The sequence below is a fragment of the Narcine bancroftii genome, chromosome 9 (genome assembly GCF_036971445.1).
Source record: "Narcine bancroftii isolate sNarBan1 chromosome 9, sNarBan1.hap1, whole genome shotgun sequence".
Taxonomy (NCBI): Eukaryota; Metazoa; Chordata; class Chondrichthyes; order Torpediniformes; family Narcinidae; genus Narcine; species Narcine bancroftii.
Genome location: NC_091477.1, coordinates 94,650,354 through 94,664,489, shown reverse-complemented (window position 1 = coordinate 94,664,489; position 14,136 = coordinate 94,650,354). Strand labels below are relative to the sequence as shown.

Sequence of the window (14,136 nt, the reverse complement as noted above, 5' to 3'; positions counted from 1 at the left end):
TGACTCCAACTCCACCCTCCCTCATCCCCCCTCCCTTACCCTAACTAACATATCCAGAGACAGTTACCCTAAAAAGAAAAACCATAACAATAAGTTAGTCCTCATCCTCATTCCTGTGGCATTTTAAAGTGCTGTGGCAATGCACAGGTGTGCCGGGACGAACCGGCCCTGCTTGTTATGCTCGGTCAGTGGGGCAGTCGCAGCATATGTGGTGGCGCACATCCATCTCTTCCAGTCCAAGCCAGAAGTTGGCGTGATGCAAGCAGCAGGACATATGTGTGGTCCGACTCTTGGCCTAATAAGCAAGTGTATGTGTTTTAAATAAATAGTCCGTTGTGATACCTGAGCTAGCAGCCTGCATCTCCAGACTGTACAGTCGCTCTCTCACAACGTGCTACAGTGTCCCTTTACCTTCCAGTCATATTAGGGACATAAAGATCAAAAAGTAAAACAAAACAATTACACATAAAAAATTCTTATGAAAAAGTAAACTCGACGAAAAAACAGAGATTGTAGGATTTGTTGGGAGACAACTGCCGGCCTCCGGGTCTTTAAATTTTCATGACTCATCCTAATTAAGATGGACGGATGGACGAAGCACAACATGCTACAGTGGTGACCCTGACGAATCTCCCTGCCATGAAGACTCAATTAAATGAACCTCACAGCAGAAGACACCATAGCGCTAAAGCTGCTGACTCTCTGGACTAACCGGCCCTGCACCTGGTTCGGCCAAGCAGAGGTCCAGTTCCAGATTAAGCAAATCACTTCTGATTCAATGAGGTATTTCTATGTTGTTAGTTCTCTCCCCCAGGATACTGCCATCCGCGTAGACGACCTCATCCAAGCTCCGCCGGAAGAGGGTAAATATCTAGCTTTAAAAAAGACCATAACTAAAGATAGCAAAAGAATCCCCCGTTTTACAAATCATATTTATTTTTACATTGTTTAAATGACATAAGCTGCCCCCGCTCATCACAGTCCTTGATACACCTGATCCCTTTCTGGCACCAGGTGTCTAGGATCTTGTAATCTATTGTCCATGGCATAAAATCATTCTGAGTCAGGGGTGTTTTTGACCACAACCCCACTTTAAGACCAATGCATTGATTAATCTTGCTCCTTTATCATCTTAAGAAGTAGTGCATCGGCCTTGTGAAAGCACTCTTGCTCTTGAGCTCTGAATCTTATGATAAACCATACATATAAAACAAACATCAGGTTTATCTTGGTTATTCTCTTAGATACACAATGATCGGAGTAAGAATGGTCTGTGCATTTTGCATTTAAGTAAGCAATCTCATGAACCTTATTTAACTTCAAAATTATCTCTCAATATTGTTTGCTTGAAAGATCCTTGATTTGTAAAACATTTTACATGTATTTATGTCAAGACAATTGCAAGATGTGAAGATATTCTTGCACCTACTTAACATTAATATCAAAGATGAATGTACTTCTTATTGCTTTTTATTGTTTCCAATTGACATTCATTTTGATACAAATCAATACATCAGTTCCCATTCTACACTTTTCTTTCAAGTTTTCCGAGCTTTGCAAACTTTGTTTTAAAGTAAATGTAGAGCAATACACCTAATCTCATCATCGACAAACCTTCTCCATGATGAAATTAAAACAAATGCTCTGAAAGGTCACAGGATGAAACTATTACCTTTATAAGAATTTTTCCCTTTAGTCTTTGAGGAGTAGGAAATTGTTGTTTTCCATGACTTTTAACATGGGATAGCTCTAGTTTATTCCCAAGGATATCTTTCAAATACCGGACAATTTTTTTCTGCTGCTGGATGCTACAGTGGTTCTCAATAGACAGAATAACAGGATACCTGGAGAAAAAAAAATCAACAAATAACAGCAAAGTCTCAAACTAAGGTTTGGCTGGGGTTAGCTTTGTTTATCAACATTTCTTCTAAAGAACCTTTTTGAACATTTAGTAGAAAACTAAACAGAAATATATATATTCTTATGAACCAGATGTTCCAATCTTAGTTCCATCATGCTAGAAAAACAATCAATGTTTGAAAATTGTTCTCCATGTCCAATTTTTGCAGGACATTAACAATTTGCATCAGCAAGGTGCAAATTAAAAAAAAAACTGCAGGCAAATTAAATTTGTACAAATCTGAGAAATTAACAAAAGTAACTTGGACTCCCAAGGTTCAACAAGCTTTGGATAGCTCGAGACCACAAAACAATTTTTGGCTTTGTCAAGCCTCAACAGCTAGTGAATTTAGAAGAAGGGCAAAAGCATAAGCGAAAGGAAACACTACGAACAGACCAAATTCTCAACTCCGAATACTGGCAGCTGGTGTTGATTTTTGTTCCCTGCAACACTCCACCTTCTTTCAAATCACTCCTGCAGCAGACTGACAAAAGTTTCAGGCCATAGATAACTATTAAACTAATTGGGTAGGATAGGCTTGTGGGCTGAAAGGGCCTGTTACTGTGCTGTATGTTTAAATTTACATTTAAATTAAATCATATATGGCCTTCATATTTATTGATGGAACTAATTAGGCTACTTCAGCTGATGACAATAGTATACATTGAAAGAAAATGTTATACTATGAATTCTCACCCGCTTATGATCTAACTCAGGCGTTCTCATTATGGGGACATATATTTAAGGGGGGCCATGGACTGAAACATAAAAAAGGGGGTCCCAAGAGGCATATAGAGAGCATGGAAAATTAATGGTTCCATCATATTTTGGAGAAGGAAAGAACTTTGCTCTTCAGATTTGCTGTATAGTTGCCATGCAATGAGAGAATATTTTTCAAGGTTGGAGACGTTTGGAGACAGCCTAGGATGACATAGAAAATGAGGAAAATTAACAATGTTTTCAGAGTGTTCCTTGCTTCAACATGATTGCGCTTGACTGATAATGGAACCAGCTTTGGCTATGAATCGCCTTCCACATCGTTTTCCTCTTTTGTTCTATCACTTTCAATTCCAGGAAGGTTTGGCTCCATATTTCTCATGTCTGCAAGCATTGAGTTTCCATGATGGGTAGTGAATGCATGTCTCCTTCTGCCAGTTTTTATTGAAGGTATGTATTGTTCATTATTTTCCATACAATTTAATCTGACTTTTGAGCTAACCCTTGTAAGAAGTGCTTTCATCTTGTAATAGTTGATTTTTGTTACATTCAGAAATAATTTTACCAATGTGTTCCTCAACAAAAAGTATCAACAGTAATTCGTGGAATACCTATCATACTGTTTCATTACATCTCCACCAAACCCATCTCTGTCCATGTATTTGATTTGTTTGAATACATTTTCAAACAAAAGCATGAGGCCAAGCAATCTGAAACAATTTTTGGAGACCATACATACTCAAGATAATTTCGAGAGGAGGCCCAACACTCAAACAGATGATTACTGAAACATCACAGAAATTAGAAAAGAGTCTTGATGCGTCATACAAGATAAGTGAATTGATTGTTAAAAGTGGAAATGCTCATAATGTCACTGAGTCACTTATTTTGTCTTCAGTTTCAATATCATGGAACAATAATTAACTACAACAAGCATTTCCACCACATAACAAATTGATCCTATTTTTCACAGTGCTTGTCAAATATCTGATCATTATTCATTTCTCTCTCTATCCTAATACTTATTCACATTGGTTCATTGACAAACTTTCGCTGGAAATTGGTTTTCTCCAGTGAAATTCAGGTGTCAGGCCATTGTACAGTATAGCATCCCCTTTGTTTCCCCTTATCCGATGTTTCATTAACCGAACTTATTTTGCGGCGCCGACATGATGTCAAAAGTTGAAAAAAATTTATCACCCGACTTGGGGCTCTGATGCTCTGTTGGCGCCATTTTGATAACAATGGAGCTCTCGTGTACTGTTCAAAGATGTAGTTGCAAAAAAAAAAGCCATCGAGGAGAATTTCTTGTGTTTGGTCCTGCATTTATCTTATTTTATAAGCAGAGATCAAGTTGTTTTTCTTGGTACGTATTAAATATTATTTCATACTCAAAAAGCTTGCTGTGGTTTTTTGTTGTAGTTTAACACCTGCTGATGCTACTGAGCTGCATTGTACCAATAACTGATAAAACCTAATGATTGAAAAATGTACGGTGCCAAGCTTTTCGGATATGGGGAAATGTACTGTAGAATCCCCATTATCTGGCACCACAGGGATCATGAATGTTGGATGTGCGAATTTTCCAACTGACTGAGACTCACTCTTCCAATGTCTAATGGACCTGCATTAAGAAGATACCATTTAAAAAAGCCAATGCAAAATAGTAAGTAATTTGAAAAAAAAATTCTAGTCTTTAATTATATAAAGTTCACTTTTATCAGGTAATTCCCACTATGCAAATGGCCACAGCGAAAAAAATGCATGCACATTGAGGGGGATTGAGTGTTCAGCAGGCCAAACCTGTGCATGTCCAATTTAGTTAAATTTCTATTTAATTATTTCCTTGATTTTTTTTTTGATGGTCGTTTGAGTTTCTGGTTGATTGAATTCCAAATAATGGAGATTCTACTGTATTAGTAAATTCTGTCTACACCCATCGATGAATCATAACCATCAGATAAGAAATTGTGATCGATGTATTTTGTGAACATTACTAAAAATATACAGCAGACACACAATTCAATAATTATCTGATAATTTTCAATAATAAAGAATAACACTCACTCATTTTTTATAAAAGCATATTTGTTGATGGTTGCAATAACATCTCGGAAGAGGACCTTGGAGGTGAATGTATAGCCATGCTGTACAATTGGCTCCCCTTCGGGACCATCCCAACAATCAACTGAAATAAAGTGAAAATGACATTGAAGGGAAGAGATTAAATAAAAGCTCAACACAGTTGGTTCAGAAAAATATTGGGAAAACTAAAAAAAAATGTAATGCTCTATTTTTCTTTAAATTTAAGGTAACAAAATATTGGAAATATTACAAGTATATTTGTATTTCAAAATATTAATGAAGCAATTAAGTTTGAAATTGAAGACAAATATTTATAAAACTCAGAATGTCTTCATAAAACAAAATTTAATTATTGTTCAATGATATTGAAACTTTTTTTTAAATTCTGCCTCAAATATATATTGACATAAAGAGAAATGACAACCAACCCCTTATATAGAATCAAGCAAGAGAGATAAAGGACACAATGCAGCAGTGTTAGATTAAGTGGTCCTCTAAGATATTCAGTGACTTGGATTAGAAAACTGATGCATATTGGTCAGATTCACAGGTTATACCAAAGGACAAGGAGCAATGAAGTCATTCGAGGGATTATACAATCAGATACACAAACTAAGTTATGTGAGTGGAATGTTGGCCATCAAAAATAAAATGTGGGCGAGAATACAGCACAGCAGAGAAAAAGTGGATAAAATAGAATCAGAGCATGGTGTTGAAGAAGGGAAAGATGAAATTGAAAACAAATTTGGGAAAATATCTCTTACTTTGCATTAGATTTGATGTTCAAAACACGACCACAGTAGTAGAATGATTAATAATTTCTTAACATCAGAACCAAAGAAGAACCTACAAATCAGAAAGAATTCTGATAAAAATAGAGAATGGTACAAAGTGCACGTAAAAAGATTTTAAAAAAGGGGATGATTGATCATGGTATCTCAAACAAAAGGGAGGTGAGGAAAGTAAGTGGTGAGGAACTTGGAACCACGTCCGAAGTCATCCTTTCCAGCTCTAATTGTTGCACTCACTCTTTTGTGTTGCAAGTTTTCCTTATAATGTCACTTGGAATGTTGTTTTCTAAATTAATTCTGTCCAATTGTATTCAATGAATCTAAAGCTAACAATCAAGATCTCTGAGAAATCATTTTTACAAATTGACTATTCATCATCTGAAATAGTTACTTCATTATGTTTTGTACTTACCTACCCTCATGAGCACGCCACATCAATTCTAACTTCTGGCTAAAGTGAAATAATTTATTGCAGCATACACTATTTAGTTCTTTTGGAATCCAAAGAAATTCAACTAGTTCACTTCTCAATCTCTTTTCCAATCTCACTATCCTTTAATACCTTATGCCCAATTTGCATAATTTATAAAATAAGATGAAATACTATCTCATTAAAACCATTTTTAATGAGTACAGAGCTGGTGATTAGTTCTATGATGAATCAGAGGTGAGACAGAACCCATCCATGAAGAATGCAGCACCTGTTGGGGGGCTGAGGAAGGAAACTGATGGCTTTACTGCTCTTGCCAGCATGTATCATTTGAAGCAGACACTATATAACTACCTTCCACAGAACGGCAACCAGCCTGAAGCACCCAGGAATACATATCCACTTTGGATTGAGAAAGGAGTTGATCCCCTGTCAAGTAAGTGTTGTGCGATGAAGCAATAAAGTAGTTGCACAGGGGCTGATCCATATCCTGATTTACTTCTTTGTGCAAAGGGTTAAATATATCACATGCAGGACTGCGCATGAAGTTAGTAAAACCTAGATGTAAAAGGAGAATTAGTAAACTGGATAAAAGCAAGTTTTGCTTAAAACCCTTATATTTTAGTTATCAAAACAGAATATTTACTTTTGGGCCTAAAAACTACTGTTAAATAAGCATTTATTTGAAAAGCACAACTAGGGTGTAATATTATGATATGAAAGCTTCATGCTGTTCATTATTTTGCTGGATCTGATACGACATGAAGTACAGCATAGAATAACTTAAAATAATTTGACACTGTAATGCACACTTTTAAATTCATTGATCTTTTGAAAATATATTATTCAATTCAGAGAGCTGGATAATGCAATATATGAATGGATGGGGGGAGGGTGGAAGCAAATGTCCATGCTCAGGAAGGATTTTGAACAAGAAAATATCCAATAATACTGTCAAAATTCCAGGTCTTGTATTTTGTTTTGTCAGAATGCAATTTCAAATGGCCCTAAAAGGTCTTTTTAATGATATAAAACTCTGTTTTAGCTCTGCTTTTCTACAGTATAAACAATGGTAAATAAAAAGTTAAATTTTAAAACTACTAATCAGAGACCTGAGAATATTACAATTCACTTTTAAAAGTTAAAATTTTCTGGGTATCTTTATAAAGTATACAGTGCATCAAATATGATTTGGTTTCTTGATTTTGTATGACATAAACATAAGAATAAAAATGGTCCTTGAAGAACTGCCAATTTCAATCTCACTATCCTTTAATACCTTGTGCTAATTTTCACTTTGTATTTCTTGCAGCTTTTGCCTAATGTTCTTGAGTAATTGTAATAAGTCTTGTAATACTTCTAGCCCATGATAAACCAAAATATTGAAGAACAATTAGGATGCTTCAATAAAATATACATGGTCAATTAAAACAACCGCCATTGCGAGAATACAATTAAATGATATTTATAATATACTAGTCTGAAACTCAGGCTGTCCTAAAGTTTTTGCATCTTGTTAGGCACCCTTGAAGTGCAATGATTATTATAAAATTAAGGAAATAAATATTATGAATAAAATTTTCTTCTCACTCCAAATTCTTAATACCAGAAAAGTTTGGTTAATCCATCAGCTATGTGGAAATTCTAGAGAAATCTACCTTCAAAATAAAAAGTTTTCTGAAATAAGTGGCATTGTTTTGCACTCTCCATCCACTAGCTCTGCTCACAGAAATCATTAATTCCACACAAATAACTCCATATACACTAATAGACTAATGACACATTGAGAAATAATACACGTTCTTTACAGAACCTTTGACATGTAATTACATTTTATTTATTTTTAAAATCCTGATTTGTAGAACTATTTGATATCTTTATACTAGTTCAATTTGTTAAAGATTTTTGAATCAGCCAGATATTGACTATTTAGAAAAAATGTTAAATCTGATCAAAGGTGGAATACTTCAAATCAAAAGTTTAAATATAAGAAATCAATACCCAAGCAGAGAGATAATCTCCTCCAAATTACCATGAACTTTCATAGATTGCCACTGGATCGGGAATTTGCTCCACAAAGTATCTCTTACCAAATACAAGGGAAAAAGAAGGTCCCAGAGAGCAATTGCTGCAGGTTAAACAAACAACAGGAAGTCCCAATTTGAGCAAATTCTGATTGCTTCATTGAATCCAAATCTTTGGTTTTGATGCTCAGCCCATTAACAACTCAGCTGGTGACACTATCATTCCTCAGCTATACTTATCACTCAGAAGTGTGTTATTTTTTCTTAGTTTTGTGGGATAGACCAACAAAAATAGAACCATAATTTATTTTGATATATTTTTGACTTCTTGGTAGTCTGCAGATTCTGGAAGAGTTTTATTCAATCTGAAACACTGTCTAGGCTGTCCAGGATATTAATAGCAAAAGTTCCATATAACTTAGTCATCTCAGCCATTGCCATGAAATAATTATTTATATCAATAAAAAGATGCAAAATGCTTCATAAATCCATTATGTTGTGCATTTTTGCTAAACTACTCAATTAATAAAGTACTGATGAAAAGTCATTTATTTGAAATGTATATTCTGTTTCTTTTACCACAGAAATTTCATGACATGCTGAGTTCAGATATTACTTGGACTTTGTTTTATCATGTAAGTAACCATTTCTACTTTCTATATGACAGTCACTCCTTGAATATGGTACAACCAATTACATATGTTTTGCCCCCATTACCTTCAACTCCCAAGACACTTTGTTGCTTGTTTGCCTGAGAGACTTCAAAATTTCTTATTATATCCATACAATAATCCAATGTCACATTATCCATCTATGTGAAGAATAGATATAAAATTAGTGTTTTTATGTGATTTTGCTATTGGTTTGAGAAAAATGCAATGTGGTAAACAAAATCTCATACCCAAGACATGTTGATTTCATACAAATTGAATACCTTAAAATTTATTTTTAAATTTTCCATTAAAATTTATTACACAAAATATAAAACTCAGACGCCATTGTTGCCCTAACTTACACCAAGTCCCATTAAAGAACATTCATCAATTACTCCAAGCTTGCTGACTTTACACAACTTAAGAAATGCCCTGATTTTAAAATTCTCATTATTGTTTATAAACAATTTGTTCTTCCTCATCTCTGAAAAACCTTATAATTTTATTTTGGTCTTTTCGTACACCTCAAACTTAATTGTTTCATCAATAGGAGCATGCCTTCGGATGGGCTCAAAGTCCCAGAATTTCTCAACCTCTTTTAAGATAATCCTTAAAGCCTAATATTAATATTTTTCTAATGTAATAAACTTTATTTGATAGCATTCAGTGTATTGCCATAAATAAGTTGCTGTTGTATAAATAAACTGCTGTTAACCATTATGCTATCATGACAGATTGCAGTTTCAATCCTGAATTAGATTGGCAAATTTTTTAATTCATTTGGGATACGGACCAAAAGTCTTTAAAATGCACAGGTTGAATATTGCTCTGATTGACAACTCAATACCTATTAAAAAATTTTAAAATGGTATCCACAGTACTTAGTTTACTTACTTTTTGTTCTGTTTTGAGAAAGTGAGCAAGTTCTTCAATAGTCAGGTGGTCTTTCTTGTCACTGTAAGCCTTAATGAGCAGGAATAGATCCCGTCGCAAAGACATCATCTTATAAAACACAGAGAACTCTTCAAGATTTAACATGCCTTGATTTTCACCTGTCTCGGCTTCCTAACAGGAATTGGAGAGGGGGAGGGATTAAGGCAAGAAGAAAACAATCAGAAGAGCCTTCCATACTCTTGTGTATTAAAAATCAAGGACCAAATCATTCCAATTAATACATTCAATATTTTAAATTTCTCTTTATAGAGATGCTTTTCAACGTTTTCATTTTTCTCAATGATTTAACCACCATTTTCCACCTCATTAAACATTAATTGAAATCACCTTCTAATTTCTATACTGCAATTTACACAAGTGCTAGAGAAATTCAGGATCTCTGGTGCATTTTAACAGCCTCCTGGTATTTATCCTGTTGAAATAGCTAAAAACCTTTGCACAATTCAATGATTTTCATCTCTCACTGTTTGAAACTCTAACAATGAGAGGGTAGTATATTAAACCCCTCCCCCCCCACCCTTTATTTGACAGCCCCACATTCCAAGAAACACTCTGGTGAATATTTGCACTGTTCCCTCTGTGCCATGAATATCCACTTTTAGTCAAGGAGACCAAAATTGTACACAATAGTCCAGGTGTGGTTTCACAATGTCCCTATAGAATGTAGAAAGGTATTTTACTCTTGTACTCAAATTCTCTTACAATAAAGGTCAACATACCATTTGCCTTCCTTATTGCCTGCTGCTGCATGCTAACTTTCTGTGACTATGCAGGATACTTAAGTCCCTTTGAACATCAACATTTCTAAATATCTTACAGTTTAAAAATACTCAATATTTGTTTCTTTATCTGCCAAATTAGGTCACATCACAGATTTTGCACATTGCACTCCATTTTCCCAGGGCGAGAGGAGCAAACACCAGAGAACATCTGTGCAAAATGAAGGGAGGAAACCTTAGGGGAGACATCAGGGGTAAGTTTTTTTTTTTACACAGAGTGTTGTGGGTGCCTGAATTGCCAGGAGTGGTAGTGGAGGCTGAAACAATAGGGGCATTTAAGAGACTCTTAGTCAGGCACATGGATGAAAGAAAAATAGAGGATTACAAGCTAGGGAGGGTTTAGTTTTTCTTTGGTAGATATACATGGTTGGCACAACATCATGGGCTGAAGGGCCTGGAGTGTGCTATAATGTTCCATTCGTCATTTTGCTGTTCATTATTCAACATCACACTGAAGTTTTTTTGTAAACTCAAATTCTCATTTAGTTTTCTGTTAGCAGTGAACTTGGAAATGTTACATGTAATTTCCTCAGCCAAGTGATTTACGTAAAATGTGAATAATTGAAGTTCAATCACTGATCCCTGTGATATCTGACTAGTCACAGTATACCAGCCTGAGAAGGACCCCATTTCTAATCTTTGTTTCATATCAATCCATGCTAGTTTCCCAATTCCATTACTTTAACCATCTTCACGAACCTCTTCCATGGAGACCTGATGAAGACCCTTATGAAAACTGAAATACATTAAAATTCAAATGATCTACTGTTTGACTATTCAGAAATATCAATGGTTTGACATCTTCCTCATCAAGTAATGTTTCCCACAATCACCCAAAACCGATCTTTCCTGTACACCCAAAACAGGGGTTTCCAGTTTCATTATTTCCTTGAAACTTGCCAGTTCATTGGAAATTTTTTTATAACGCTGTAGAGCATCTTAAAATTAGTTACAAGTGTCTTGGCATATTAATGGGAATTGACATCCAACATTCCAGAAAATCTACCAATCTGGCAATTTAAAGTACTGAATATGCTGGACTATTGGAATTTTACAATACGCTCTTATCTACTCTACCAGATTCATCCTCAAAGTACAATAAATCAAGCCACATGATTGCGCTCAAGCACATTTTATTGTCTCAGTATTTAGATATTACATATTTTATCATTCCAGAAATCATACTTAATTTAATAGAATTAAATTTAAACACCCAGAATAATTTCTGAGAACAGAATGCTTGATTTCAAAGGGAAGTTAAGGAATTAGAAAACAAATCATACTGCTTATCTTAAGGCAACTTTGATGAGCTGACTAACCTGAAACATCTGTCTGATTTTCCTGCGAGGTAGATTAACATTTAATTTATGCATCAATTGATAGATTTCCTCAATGCGGAGCAAGCCATCCCCATTCCTGTCAGCTTCTTCAAATATCTGCTTTAGCCATTTGAAAAGGAAATTAAGGAAAATCTAAACAGCAGTCAGTATATTAGGATTATCTTAATTTTATATGTATCATTTTCCATATAGCTGTAGTAAAACTGGTAAGACAATTTAATTTTAGATTGCTATTTCTGTGGCAAAATAAATATTAATTTATTATTATTAGCCATGTATTATTATTATTATATTAATATTATTATTATGTTAGCCATGTAACAATTGTGTTAAAACTCATAGAACATTTAAATAGATAAATATGGAAGCACATATGATGTGTGCATAACAACAAAATACAGTAAAAAACCCCATTATGCTGAACGCAAGGCGATCGCTAAATGCTGTATAAATAAATTTTCCGGTTGCTTGAGATTGCATGATACATGATTGGCAAATTAACCTCAAGGGGGCATCAATTTTAAACTTTTGTACTTTTTACCTCTTTATTTGCTGTGATTTTGTTTGCCAGTTGCTTGAATTCCAGGTAACAGGGATTTTACTGTAGTTATGGCAATGAATTGTAAACTTGAGGTAACAAGTGGAAGTCTACCACGGAAAATGGGGAACGTGAATTGGTAACATGCAACAGTGAAATTGAAACTCTTAATTTCTATTTTATTTCACTGAATTTGTCCTAATTTTTGTGGTACGTGTCACAAATTCAAAGGATATTGATCATGAGATCTTAGTCTTTTTGCAAGCAAATCCTCATCTTTGATTCCAGCCATGAGATATTTTAGCCCTGTTATCCAAGTACGCGCATCCTCAGAGTTGGAGGTTACTAAGTCCAGCGTCTCCATATGACCTCCATGGTAAATGCTGAAGCAGCAGCTTGGATCAAAGCTTCCTTCAGCTCGTCGATGAAAGTTTGTTGACTGACTCCATTCTAAAACTTTACAAATGGAATCTATGGTAACTTGGGAGAGAAAAAAATTACAAGTCATTTTCATGCCAATGTTTGTATGAAAGTTTTTTTCTTTTATTTACAATATTCAGCAATTTATTTTAATTTGTCTTTTTCATTTAAATGATGGATGCATTTTAAAGTGGCTTGTCTTGGAGTTAAGGTCCAAGTGCTGAACATCAAGATATCAGTTTCTCATTGGAAGGTAGAAAAATAACTTTAGTATTTAATCTGGGGCATCTTTTATTTTAATCCCGGAGTTGGTGTTCTTCCAGAAAAGGTTATTCCATTTCTTCTGTAACAAGCAAGCTCATTTTCAGTTTTTCAATAGATTCGGAACAATACAAATTTTACTGTGTACCTCATCTTCACTCATAACCTTTCAGTTCCTCGTACAAATTTTGACACAGTTTGCAACTTGATCATCAAATTATGGTTTCTCATATTTCCTTACAATGCGAGGATGCCACTTAGTCCATCCAGTAATTGCTATTCATCCAGTAATTTCTATTCCTCCAGTTTTTTTTGTGTCACCTCTCCTTTCTTGTGTGCCTATTGACTCCTCCCTGATTCTCTGTCAGTGAATGACAAAATATGAGGGACAAAATATGGTAGCAAAATAAGCTACCAGCACATATTTGGAATGAATAAGCAATCCAGAACATCAGGAAGAAACGACTTGGTCACACAAACAACATGCAAACTCCACACAGACAGCGCTTGAAGTTCAGATTGGTCCTGCATTGTAGAATGTGCAGCAACAGCATTATCTGTGGCACCTCTGTTGAAGCCAAGTTGAACAGTGATATACAGTAAACCCCCCCCCCCCCCCCCCCCGGTGTCCAGACCTATAGGACTTGGTAGATGCCAGATAAGTGTATTTTCCGGTTGCTTGACACTTGCTCTTACAATGCCTAATAAATACAGCTGCATTAAGAATAGTTTAAAAGACAAAAATACTTTACCTTATTTACACTGAACAAACTTTACTTGCATGAATATATAAACCCAAAAACATTTTACTTTATTTTCAGTCACATTCTTTGAAAATATTTAACCATTGCTGCATCTTCAGGTTCCTCCCCCTCCACAGAGCTGCACGATAACATTATAGATAATTAATGCCCTCTTCCCCGAGTTGACAGATAAACCCTCTGATCGTGGTGACTGATAAGGATAAGGAAACACTGTATAAAATTCAGCCTAACGGTGAATGGCATCAACCAGCTCCATCCTGGGCAACACATTTTTTTTAATCAGTGCTATGACCAAAGCATGACCAAGGCACCCTGCTAGCTGATATTTGCTCCCATCTTCACCAAAGGTTTGTGTGTTCTTTCAGACAATATTTACTATTGCAATATTAAATTTAAGTATTTTTTTACCTATTATTTTATGCTTATTTATCTTATTTTATTTGCTTGAATTCTGGATACCGGGGTTTTACTGCATTCCAA

At 35.0% G+C, this 14,136-nt stretch overlaps 1 protein-coding gene and 1 long non-coding RNA gene across 2 annotated transcripts in view; one reads left to right on the top strand and one right to left on the bottom strand.

Moving 5' to 3' along the window:
- The window catches only part of plch1 (phospholipase C, eta 1), a 67,930-nt gene that overhangs the window by 44,740 nt on the left and 9,054 nt on the right, over window positions 1-14,136 (bottom strand). Inside the window, exons 5-11 of the mRNA XM_069896908.1 lie at window positions 12,449-12,691; window positions 11,653-11,783; window positions 9,495-9,665; window positions 8,665-8,758; window positions 6,278-6,481; window positions 4,685-4,805; window positions 1,673-1,844 (exon numbers count right to left, since the gene is read on the bottom strand). Coding sequence (XP_069753009.1) covers window positions 1,673-1,844; window positions 4,685-4,805; window positions 6,278-6,481; window positions 8,665-8,758; window positions 9,495-9,665; window positions 11,653-11,783; window positions 12,449-12,691 — 1,136 coding nt within the window. The remainder of the gene's footprint in view (window positions 1-1,672; window positions 1,845-4,684; window positions 4,806-6,277; window positions 6,482-8,664; window positions 8,759-9,494; window positions 9,666-11,652; window positions 11,784-12,448; window positions 12,692-14,136) is intronic.
- LOC138742467 (uncharacterized) overlaps window positions 8,535-14,136 on the top strand; it is a 29,329-nt gene continuing 23,727 nt past the window's right edge. The window contains exons 1-2 of the long non-coding RNA XR_011344193.1: window positions 8,535-8,582; window positions 10,416-10,527. This is a non-coding gene — a long non-coding RNA (uncharacterized lncRNA). The remainder of the gene's footprint in view (window positions 8,583-10,415; window positions 10,528-14,136) is intronic.